Source organism: Heterocephalus glaber, unplaced genomic scaffold (assembly GCF_053883595.1).
Source record: "Heterocephalus glaber isolate CG9 unplaced genomic scaffold, H.glaber_assembly_v1.0 deba00000331, whole genome shotgun sequence".
NCBI lineage: Eukaryota > Metazoa > Chordata > Mammalia > Rodentia > Bathyergidae > Heterocephalus > Heterocephalus glaber.
The window spans coordinates 20286528-20299465 of NW_028258142.1; the positions used below are offsets into that span (position 1 = coordinate 20286528).

At 36.5% G+C, this 12938-nt stretch overlaps 1 protein-coding gene and 1 pseudogene across 5 annotated transcripts in view; both read right to left on the reverse strand.

Annotated features, from left to right (window-relative positions):
- Cdh20 (cadherin 20) overlaps positions 1-12938 on the reverse strand; it is a 248265-nt gene that overhangs the window by 34554 nt on the left and 200773 nt on the right. For all 5 annotated transcript variants that reach the window (XM_021239251.2, XM_021239250.2, XM_087191935.1 and 2 more), the window contains one exon: positions 5346-5533. In XM_021239251.2, coding sequence (XP_021094910.1) covers positions 5346-5533 — 188 coding nt within the window. The remainder of the gene's footprint in view (positions 1-5345; positions 5534-12938) is intronic.
- LOC106010558 (transcription factor IIIA pseudogene) lies at positions 1650-3720 on the reverse strand (annotated as a pseudogene).

Sequence of the window (12938 nt, forward strand, 5' to 3'; positions counted from 1 at the left end):
CCCCTCCCAAACTGAAAAACGCAAAAAAAATTTCACTGTGAATCAGTGTGTACTGTTTGAGTGATCACATATACAGACAGATTAAATAGGGATTTTGTGTTACCATATTTCAGTTATTCTAAGATGCATATTTTAAAATATGTTGATGCTTTGGAAACAGGGTTGCTTTTGCTGTTGAAGACAACTTCCAGTTGTTGTGGGCTCAACAGAAGATGATGGGATATAGTTGTTAGTGCCTATGTATGTCAGACTGAGTCAAAACCATTCATGTTGTTTTACTTCAGTTGAGTTTTGCCATGTTGTTGTTACTGGATATGTTGAACTTTATTGCCCTCTAAAGGGTCTTCAAAAAGATTGTATTGTTATTCAGCATTGAAACAAAAGTTATTGTGCAGACAGAATGCCATGGAAAGACCAACAAGGAGTAAATCTCATAAGAGTGAAGCAAATATGTCTGTGTCTTAAATAAGATCATAGCTCTTAAATAAACTACAAATAAATAGGTATTGCATCATTTAAATTGGTAAGAACTTTTAAGTGGTACATAAAACAGTGCTGAAAATTATAACTTATGACTTCTTATATAGGTAAAATAGACAGAAGACTTGCTGAAGAGTAGAAAGTGGCACATCGTGCTCTTACAGAATAAAGAACATTTGGAAAATTATATCTTTCAAGCATTTAACTTAAGAGACAAAATCAATTGATTACTTAAAAGCTAAAAAGACTCATGGTACTGGGTTGTAATCATTGTGGTTTTATGTATACCCAGTGCTATCAATTCAGCTTAATTTCTCTTTTGGAAAAAGTGTGGGCTTTTTAGACAAATAATAGGCCTAAGGGAAATAAATCAAAAGCAAAACTTTGTTTCAATTTTATATGACATTATTAATGACAAAGTGGGAAGATGGGTGTGGATCAGATGTCTGAGTGAATGTTATTGTAGAGGTGTAGATTGAGCAGTCAATAGTCTCTACAGTATTTTTTTGGGGGGGTACTGGGGATCGAACTTGGGTCCTTCTGCTTGTGAAGCAGGTGTCGGACCTCTACAGTATTTATTATATGTGACTGGACCACCTACTCAACTTATTGACCTTTTTCTTAATTCCATTTTATAGCTGCTCGTAAGTTCAGAAAAGATATCAAACTGACATTGGAAAAATGATACATGTTTTGATTATATATGGATATAGTTTTACCAATAACAATGAGAGACAGTGATATGTCTTGAGGTTTAATCTTTTTCCTAGGTAAGGGAGATTCAGAAAAAGACACTTTGAGCTTCATCAAACTGTAAAAATAGATTTTTAAAAAAATGAATGGCTTGTAATAAGATCTAAACAGTATTATAATAATGTAACATAAATTAGTGTTATTATTTGGAATTGTTATAAGGTATAAATAAAATTAAAATAGTATCAGAAAAGCCCTTTCAGATTGCTTCATTTTTAATAGAATTTTTGCATTCAAGAAACAATAATTATTCAAAACTTTAAGCATTTATAGTTACTAGTCATGATTAACAATATATTAGTGTTTACTTTGAGGCATGCCACCTAGTAGGGACTGTTCTTAAACCTATGTCATACAACAAATCCGTATTATAGGCACCTTTTATAATTGTAGCATTTTGATATCCTCAAAGAATGGGAATAAAGTAAGAGATTATAATATTTTAATTTCATCCAGACTTATTGGATGATTCACAAATCAGTCTCAGCATTTTGTACTTTATGTTTGCTGGTTATAAAGACTTTTGGTAGGTGTAATTCTGAAACACCTGCTTCCTTTCCTGTATTTGATTGCACCTTAAATAAATACAGAACAAACACATATATTTATCTCTTCTTCCCTCCTAAAGCAGTGTTAATTCAGTTCTATGAAACAGTGTAGACTAGTTATTATAAATACACCTTATGCCACATTTTAAGTTATTACCTTGTTGCTTTTGTCAGCATCATCGATGACCTCTCTGGTTAATTTCCAATGTTATTTCACCTTCAGCAGTATTTGCCACTAGTGATCACTCCCTTCTCTTAGAAATGCTTCCTTCATGCCTTTATTACACCACAATCCCTTGATTTTCCTCATTCTTCTGGTCTTTCCTCAGTCTTCTTGCTTTTTTTTGGTCTTCTTCTGACCTCTGCATGTTGGATGCATTAGGCCTCGTTTTTTTTGTCCCTTTTATATATTTGGTTCCTGGAAATCTCATTCCATTTCAACTGCTTGAGTACTATGTATGTGCTTATGACTCTTAAATTTATATTTCTAGCCCAGAACTCTTTGCCAGACTCCCGACTCTTGTAACCAAAACCACAATGCATTTCTGTTTGAATGCATAACCAGCACTACAAATGTAGCATGTCCAGAATCCTGATAATTGCTATCCATCTCCTGCCATCTGTTCTACTTGTAGACTTCCCCATCTCAGTTAATGGCAACTCCATTCTTCTTTTTTTTTTTTTTGCATTCATGATTTTAATAAAGAAAAATAGGCTTCTGAGCTATACTAAGCTCACTGGTCTGTAGTCCTTCTCCAAGGCCAGGTGACGCCTAGCAGAGGGCGAGTATTGCAACTGCAGAAACCACCCATCTTCCTCGCAGCTCTCCAACTCCCCATCTGTAGGCAAAGTTGAGTCCTGCTCTTGTTTCTTTTTGGGGGGGATACACCCACTGAGGCACGAGGCCAAACTCCGTTTTCCACAGGATGGTTTTACTTTGAGCTTTGTTTTCTTCTTGTCAGGATCGTGCACAATGGCATGCCTAGTGAGACTTTGTTTCATGGCAAATGTTTTGCCACAGCCAGCATGTTCACATACAAATGGGTGCTGTTCCTCATGGAAAGAGAGAATATAGCTCTGGAGATTGAACACAGTTGTGTAGGTTCGACCACAGCCTTCTCTTGGACATCGACACACAGCCCTTTCTGAAGCATGAGTTTCCATGTGCTGCTTAAGGTAATCTTTGTGCTTAAATGTTTTCTGGCATACTTCACACATTATTTCCTCTTTATGGGTTTTTCTCATGTGTTTCAGAAGTTCTGTCCATGTTTTGGCCACAAAAGAACATCCCTTTTGACATATATAGCCCTTGTGAACCTTCCCATGTTGCTTCAGGCTGCTGGGTGAGGCAAAGTGCTTCCCACATCGTTCCTGGCTACACCTGAACAGTGGCTCCCTGGTATGCTGGCACTGGTGGATTTTCAGCTGCTGGTATTTCTTAAAGGCTTTCTTGCAACCTTCAAAATTGCATACATATTGTTTTTGCTGATTTTCATGTTTGCGTTCACAATGTTTGTTCAGGTTTGATTTGGTATTGAGTTTTTGCTCACAGCCATTAGCTGTACAAACAAATGGCTTTTCTCCAGTGTGAATCAGGATGTGGCGACTCAGATGGTAGTCTCTGACAAAAGCCTTCCCACAGCCTTCATAGTCACAAGCAAATGGCCTAGCAAAGACATCGCGGTCCCAGCCCGAAGCTCTTAGAACTTCCTGTCCACTTCCTCAGTTCCTTCCCTAACCTAAGCCTCCATTCTTCTTTTTGTTCAGGTGATTCTTCTCTTTTTTCATATCCTCATCCAATCATTTAAGAAATATCATTGTCCTGACTTTCAAGATGTGTATATATGTGTGTGTGTGTGTGTGTGTGTGTGTGTGTATATTTTGATTCTGACCACTTCTCGCACTTCATTCCCACCACCCTGGGCCAAGCCATCACCATCTCTTGTCTAGATTATTATAATACTCATGCGAGTGTTCTCCTTATTCTTATTTGTATTCTTATCCCCTGATGGTTTTCTTTATCTCTACATAGTCTACAAAATAATTTTATCACATATTTGTTAAAATCTTCCAATCATTTCTCCTTTTACTCAGAGTAAAAAAACTGAAGTTCTTATAGTCAGCCTGTATGGGCTTAAGAATCTGGGCCCTTTGTTACTTTTCTGACATCATCTCCTAAAATTTTCCCCCTCTTCAGCCTTATAACTCCCTTTGCTAGCTATATATTTATTTATTTATTTATTTAGTACTGGGGATCAAACTCAGGCCCTTGTGCTTGCGAGAAAGGTATGGTGCCACAAAGCTAAAGCCCCGGCCCTTCCCTTTTCTATTTTTGAAACACACCAGGCATGATCCCACATGAGGGCCTTTACATTGCTGTCCTTCTGTTTGGACCCCTTTGTTCATTAACTCTATGTGCATTTTGTTCTCTCCATGGTAGCTATGGACAGTCTCACCAAAAGTCATATATATGGTAACTCTCACAGTGTGCACTGTCAGCCTACTCAACTCTGCTGTGACTCAGCTCACTTTAGGTCTTTGACTAAATGTCACTTCTATGTAAGACCAGTCCCAACCACCATATTTAAATATGAAGTCATTTTGACTGTCCTTATCTTATTTTCTTTTACCCCTCCCCCATAGCAGTTATCACCTAACACACTACTTTAATGATTTGCTGTTTTGATTGTCTTCTTCCCCGCACTAGGTTGTAAGCTCCATGAAGGGCGAGATATTTTTGTTGTTTTATTAACATTCTACATTAAATGCCTAGAATACTGGTGGCAAACCTATGGCACATGTGCCTCAGTGGGCTGTTTTCATCTTTGAAAGTTCTAAAAGGTTTGTCATCACTAGCCTAGAACAATACCTGGCACATAATTTATACTTAATAGTTAATATATCTTGGGTTTTAAAATAAATATGTTCAAAATAGAGGATACTTTAATGTATTTTATCAGATATTTATTTGTAAGGTTTCAATTTTCAGTTACATTATTTTCTAATTGAATTTATCCATATGTGCTTTATACCACTGAAAGAAGTGGTATGTTCAGAAAACCTGGTACTCATGAAACAAAAGACTTTCAAGTGGTAACAATCACTCACCATCTACGTTTGATAAAACTCTTTCCAATTTAATTTGCATTTATGGATCTTCAAGAAGCAATTAAAAATCCCTAGATGTTATTTATTAATTCATACATAACATTATACCTTACTTTGTTGTTACTTATGGTACACTGTGGTAAAAAAATGTGTGATTCAAATATTGGTTAAATCATTAACATGATGAGAGAAATAAGTCCAACAGTTTTTTAAGTAGGTAAGTAGGAGAAATGGCATAGGTATAGTATGTTTTTATCATGACTCGTTACCCTTTCTGTAAAATAATGGCATAACCAGTGTTCACAGGTAAGCACAAGGAGTAAAAGATATTTTGTAATAAAAGGAAAGAATTTTTATCAGAGCATTTAAATCAATACATATACATAGTAGAACCCTTATTAGAATTTTATATTTAAAGTATCCATGAAAATGATTCGGAAGCAGGAGTTGAATTACCTTCTTCACAGTTATGATGCCAACTTGGAAATTGGGATCTGTGTTAATGTCAAAGGTATCTGTACCATCTCCATCCACAATAGTGTATTTCATCTCTGCGTTGATTCCTTCATCCAAGTCCTTGGCAAACACTCTCCCCACTGTTGAGCTAACTGGAGCTGATTCCAACACACTCATCTGATAATGTTCTGTGAAGAAAAGTGGGAATATACATTCTTCATAATCTGTCATTACAAAAATGCCTCATCATTATCAAATCATACCAGGTATGATGTGCAAGATACCTTTTTCTTTGCTCAAAAATTAAACCCTGAAGTTTTACAGATGAAAACTGAGGTTCAGCAAGGCTGAGCAAGAAATTTTGCAGGTCATAGCTGTAGTGGGTGTTCATTAAGAAGGCAGAATAGCTTGACTAAAATCCTAAAAGTAGGACAGGATAGAAGCAGAACTCCTTCTCATCCTAGTGAATCTACCTTCTGAGTGATGGGAAGTACTTTGTTTCCCAAACTTTTGGTACTACCTATGAACAGAAATATTTCCTCAAATGTTAGTTTCCTCCTGAGAAAGAAAAAAACATTGTTGTTACAAAGTACATATTTATTCTGTTTACATTTGAAGTGCCGCATTTGTCTTCATGCCTGGCCAGTGTGCTGAGTACTCATATCTAGGGTCACCTGGCCAGAGATGATGCAGATTCATTGTATGTAGCGGAGGAACAGGCACAAGCTCCACCAACTCCACGTGTTGTTCATCAGTGTGTCCTTGAAGCTGAGACCTCTGGCTACCTTTCCACAGACAGACTCCTGATGCTACTTGTTCTCTTGTTCCAGTATAGAATACCAAAAATGTTCCCATATATAAAAGAAGCACATGTCCTTTTTGACTTGCTATTCCAATCCACAATTAAAGTTAGTTCATTTTCATTTCCATGAGGTTGTATCTTTGCTAACTTTCTTTCTCTGGGATTCAATGTTTTGATGTTTTTCATTATTTTGTCAAATATACACTAACAAAAATTGTATAATCACATTTTCAATATATTTGTAGTCTTTTTTATTCTAATATGCATTGTAAGACACAGGAAAACCTGAAGTATAAGGGCTTAATTTTCACAAACATTTGGGGAGGCTGAGAGCACCTAGGCAGCTCATGGCACTCCACCTTGCACGGGAGAAGAAATGATGCCTGATGCTTACAGATATGAACCAGGAATTCTCTACTGTTTTAAGCTGGCAGGCACGTGGACTTCATCTTTTTCAATTCACTTCTAAAGTTGCTGATGGATTACACTTTGCTATTGTAGAATGTTTGCAGCATCTGTCTACAATTTTGTCCACACCAGGAAAGCTACGTTACGTGTTTAAACACACATATAGTTTCCACACAGGATGTGTTATATTAGAAATAATTAGCTTAAAATCTTGATATTATTATATTGTTTCATTTAAAAGTGATTGAGTTTAGGGCTGGGGATTTAGCTCAGTGGTGCTGCTGCCTGCCTTGTAAGCACAAGGTCCTGAGTTTGCTCCCTGGTACCAAAAAAAAAAAAAAAAAAGTGATTGAGCTTGTTCAGTGTGAAAGAATAGGTGGAGTATTTTATTAGCATCTCATAATCAGTTATGGTAATGTTTGTGAAAAAGAAGCTAAATGGAATTTCTACAATGAAGTCAGAACAGTAATAAGGTAGAAGAGATCATCTGAGATAGGTTTATGGAATAGTGAGGTCATTAAAACTTAGTTTTGGCAAGCAGATAGGAAAATATTTAATGGTAACTAAGTAAGTTTTTTAAGAAGTGCAAAAAAGGGCCGGGGATTTAGCTCAGTGGTTTCGCCGCCTGCTGCGCAAGCACAAGGACCCAAGTTCGATCCCTGGTACCAAGAAGTGCAAAAAGAATGACCATTTTAGGGGAAGCAATGTGCCAAGAATTCTTTGAGACACAGATTTAAATTACATCGTTTCATTTTATCTTCCATGAAACATTCACACTTCCATTCCATCATAGATCCTTCATTATTACTCAGCTTTGAAAGAGTGACTAGTAAAAATATATCCTTTAGAATGGCATTAAAATTTTGGTTTGGGAGGGAAAACTAAAACCCTGGTTATCATTTTTTGTTATGCTACTATGAAGGTGCCATATTTGGGGTGACATTACTTTACTATAATATGTCCAAATCCTCATGCTTTTTTTTTGTACCGGGGATCGAACTCAGGTCCTTGCGCTTGCGGGGCAGGTGGTGGAACCACTGAGCTAAATCCCCGGCCCAATCCTCATACTTTTGATCTATAACTTGCTTTTTCTGCTCCTTCTGCTTCCATCAGAGACACTGTCTGGTGCCAAGTTTAAAAAGTTGAATGGTTAAAGGATGTTCAAGAATCTGCAGTGTACAGTTGTGTGCAATGTAAGTCATTCATGAACTATAAAGATGGAACTCACATGATGAGTAAAGGAACAAGAAGTCACTCCATGTGTTATTCCATAAACTGTTCCATGTTCTGTACTGTAGGGACACTCATTTTAGTAACCTCCTTCATCATTTGTAAAACGCTTACTTAGTATCTCGCCTTTTGCTTTTATGAATGCTCAGAAGGAAGTTTGCAGATATCAGTTGAATGTAAATACTTGAGCTGTCTTCCTCTATTTACATGGATAAAATAGAAGGTTCACTTGGTCTAGCTGATTCAAAATACATTTATTCAGCTAGTAGTCTGGCTGGACTCTGTTTTTACCTTAGGGTTTGTTTGTTTTTTAACTCCATTTCACCTGAAATTGTATCTCCTGTGCTCACTTTTCCAGCTTACTCCCTTCACGCAACCACTTTTTAAACATCTCCATTCCTGGGCTCTGTTCTATCATCATAGCTCCATATTTCCATCTTCCTTAAGAACAGTCAGTCTAATTGTTCTGCTGTCACTTCATATGCAAATCTGAATTTGTCTCCTTCCTCCCCTGCCACTAGTTTTATTATACACCCTCTATGTCTATCAGTAGTACAGTTTTTCTCCCTGTCATCTAGAATTAAAACATTGTTGTCATCTTTGACTGCATTGTCTGCCTCAGTTTGCTTAGCTATGAAATCAAGAAGTCTGTATTATTTGTCTACTCTGTTCAGCCATTTCCTTTAGTCCTTTTCAGCGTAAACCCAGACCACTCTGAACAACTTCTTAACAGCTCCCTTGCTTCTAGTCTATGCTTCTTCTCAGAAGTTATCCTCTGGCTGCCATGAGAAATACAGCACACAAACCTGGCATGATGATGCACACCTGTAATTCCAGCACTCTGGAGGCTGAGGCAGAAAGATCACAAGTTCAAGTTTGAGCCCAGCCTGGGCAATTTATTTATTTATTTATTGCTTAAATTCTTTTATTGGTACATTTTAGGTATACAATACATTTACATTTATCATTGGGTGCTTGTACCTGTACATGATGTATCTTGGTTCTTATTTTTTCCCCATTACCTGTGCACCCTTCACCCCCTCCACCCTTCCCTATTTACATACTCTGTTTCCATTTTTTTCTTTTCTTGCAATTTTTCCTTTCCTTTTTTTCCTTTCCCCTTCCCTTTCTTTCCTTTCCCCTTCCCTTCCCACCTCCCCTACCCCTTTGAACCTTTTCTTCCTATTTCAAATTAACAGTTATTCATTTTAATCATTTTAATCCTTATTTACACTTTCAGTTTCTCACACTAGAGAAACTATTCGGTATTTACACATGTGTGCCCTATTTATTTCACTTAAGAGTATGGGCTCAATATGCATCCATTTAGCTATAAATGTCTCTAGTTTCTCATTCTTTATGGCTGAGTAGTACTCCATTTTATTAAAAACCCATATCTTCTTTATCCAGTTTCTAGTTGATGGGCAGCTGGGCTGTTGCCAAGCTTTAGCTATTATGAACTGTGCTGCTATAAACATGGGTGCACATATATTCCTGTGGTATGATTCTTTTAATTCTTTTGGGAAGTTACACAGCAGGGGAATAGCTGGGTCAAATGGGACCTCTAGTACTAGTACTTTGAGTTATCTCTATACTGATTTCCACAGTGGTTGTACCAGTCTGCACTCCCACCAACAGTGGAAAAGGGTTCCTTTCTCCCCACACCCTTGCCAGCATTTGTTATTTGTTGATTTTTTGATAGCAGCCATTCTTTCTGGGGTGAGGTGGAATCTCAGTGTTGTTTTCATCTGCAAATCTTGAATGACCAGTGATGTTGAACATTTTTTTTCATATGCTTATTTGCTGCTTTTACTTGTCTGAGAAATGTCTATTCATTTCAGACGCCCATTTTTGAATTTGGGTCTTTAAATTTGGGGGGTCTGATTTTTTCAGTTCTTTATATATTCTAGATAGTAGTCCTTTGTTTGAGGTACAACTACTAAAATTTTTTTCCCACATTGTAGGTTCTCTCTTAGCTCTGTTGGTGGTTTTCTCTTGCAGTGCAGAAGCTTTTTAATGAAATAAGATCCCAGTTGTTGATTCTTTGTGCTAGTTCCCATGTTACTGAGGTTTTGTTCATAAAGTCTTTTCCTATGCCAATGTCTTCAAGAGTTCTACCTAACTTATTTTCCAGCAAGTTAAGTGTTTCTGTTTTAATAGTTAGATCTTTAATCCACTTTGATCTTAGTTTAGTGCATGGTGAGAAATAGGGGTCTAGTTTTAATCTTTGGCAGGTTGAAATCCAATTTTTCCAACACCATTTATTAAATAGGCTATCTTTCCTCCAATGAGGGTGGTTGGCTCCTTTGTCAAAGATGAGGTGGCTGAGTATGTCTGGAGTTGTTTCTGCATCTTCTAATCTATTTCACTGATCCTCAAGTCTGTTTCTTTGCCAGTACCATGCTGTTTTAATCACAATAACTTTGTATTATAGTTTCACATTGGGGATTGTGATACCCCCAGCCATGTCTCTGTTACTTAGAATTGCTTTTGCTATTCTAGGTCTCTTCTGGCCCCAAATGAATTTTTGGATTGTTTTCTCTAGTTCTGTGAAGGATATTGCTGGAATTTCAATTGGCATTGCATTAAATCTATATAATAGTTTTGGCAGTATGGCCATTTTCACTATGTTGGTTCTTCCTACCCAGGAGCAAGGGATGTCTTTCCATTTTCTTATATCCTCCTTGATCTCCTTTTTCAGAGTGCTGTAGTTTTCAATGTAGAGGTTTTTTGCTTCCTTCATTAGATTGATTCCTAGATATTTCATTTTTTTGGGATGCTATTGTAAAAGGAACTGTTTCCCTAATTTCTCTCTCAGTGAGTCTATTTGTGTACAAGAGGGCTATTTTTTTTGAGTGTTGACCTTATATCCAGATACTCTACTGAATCTGTCAATTAAGTCTAGAAGTCTTTTGATTGAGTTTTTTGGGTATTCTATGTAAAGTATCCTATTATCAGCAAATAATGAGAGTTTAACTTCTTCCTTTCCTATCTTTATTCCTTTTCTTTCTTTCTTTTTTCCAATTGCTGTGGCTAATGTTTCCAGAACTATATTGAACAGAAGTGGTGATAGTGGGCATCCTTGTCTTGTTCCTGATTTTAGCATGAAAGTTTTCAGTTTTTGATGATTTAGTATGACGTTGGCTGTTGGTTTTTCATAGATAACCTTAATCAAGTTGAGATAAAGACCTTCTATTCCAATTTTCTGTAGGGTTTTTATCATGAATGGGTGTTGGATTTTGCCGAATGCTTTTCTGCATCTTTTGAGATGATCATATGGTTTTTGTCCTTGACTCTGTTAATATATTGATTTACAAATGTTAAACCATCCTTGCATCCCTGGGATAAATCCGACTTGGTCAGGGTGTATGATCTTCTTGATGACCTTCTGTATTCTGTTTGCCAGTATCTTGTTGAAGATTTTTGCATCTATGTTCATTAGGGAGATAGGCCTGTAGTTCTCCTTTTGGGTTGGGTCTTTCCCTGGTTTTGGAATCAAAGTAACACTGGCTTCCAGGAATGAATTTGGAAGCCTTGCTTCCCTTTCAATTTCCTTGATGAGTTTAAAGAGTAATGGCAATAGTTCTTCTTTAAATGTCTTGTAGAATTCAACAGTGAAGCCATCAGGACCTGGGCTTTTCTTTGTTGGTAAATTTTTTTATTACATTTTCAATTTCACTCATTGTAATTGTGGTATTTAGAATTCCTACATCTTCTTCATTTAACTTTGGAAATTCATATGTATCTAGGAATCTGTCCATTTCTTCTGTGTTTTCCATTATATTAGAGTACAGGTTCTCAAAGTAGGTATTGATGATACTCTGGATTTCTGCTGGATCTGTTGTGACTTCACCTTTGGTGTTAATTGCATGGATTTGAGCCATTTCTTTCCTTTTTTTTAGCAAGGTTGGCTAAAAGTTTATCGATTTTATTTATTCTTTCAAAAAACCAACTCTTTGATTTATTGATTTTTTTAATTGTTCTCTTAGTCTCCATTGCATTGATATCTGCTTTGATCTTTATAATTTCCTCTCTTGTATGAGCTTTGGGTTTATTATGCTCTTCTTTTTCTAGGAGCTTAAGGTTCACAATTTGGTTATTTATTTGAGTTCTCTCTGTTTCCTTAATATGGCTATTCACTGCTATGAATTTCCTGTGTAGAACTGCTTTCATTGTGTCCCACAGATTCCTGTATGTTGTACTGGCATTATCATTTATTTGTAGAAACTGTCTAATTTCTTCTTTAATTTCCTCTGTGATCCATTGGTTGTTCAGGAGAGTGTTATTCAATTTCCATGTTTGTGGGGGTTTTGAGGTTTCTTATGTTATTGATCTCCAATTTTATTGCACTATGGTCTGATAATATACAGGGGGCAACTTCAATTCTTTTACATTTCCTTAGACATGTCCTATGAGCTAGCATGTGGTCTATTTTGGAGAATGACTCATGTGCAGCCAAAAAGAATGTGTATTCTGATTTTGAGGGGTAGAACACTCTGTAAATATCTACTAAGTCCATTTGTTCAGTAGGTTGGTTCAGTTCTAGAATTTTGCTGTTAATTTTTTATCTAGATGATCTATTTGTGATAGTTAGGTATTGAGGTCCCCCAGTACAATTGTATTAGTGCTTATTTGGTTTTTCATGTCCATTAATATTTGTTTTGTATAGTTGGGGGCATTCATATTTAGTGCCTAAATATTTATGATTGTCATCTCTTTTTCTTGTCTGTTCCTTTCACAAGGATGTCGTGACCATCTTTACCTCTCTTAGTTTTGATTTGAAATCTACTTTGTCTGCAAATAAGATTGCTACCCCTGCTTTTTTCTAGGTTCCTGTCACATGGAGAACTGTTTTCTATCCTTTTACTTTCAGCCTATGAATTTCTTTTTGAGTTAGGTGTGTTTCTTGTATACAGCATATTGTTGGATTTTGCTTCTTAATCCATTCTGCCAGTCTATTTCTTTTGATTGATGAATTGAGGCCATTAACATTGATGGTTATAATTGATAGATATTGACTCATCCTTTTCATGATGTTTTACTGTTGTTGGCTCTTTTATTTCTTATTTTCCTCCCTTTCCCTTTAGGTTCTTGTCTTGCCTGGTGGCTTCCCTCTGTTGGGCCTCATGGAATTGTGATCTTCATTGTCTTTT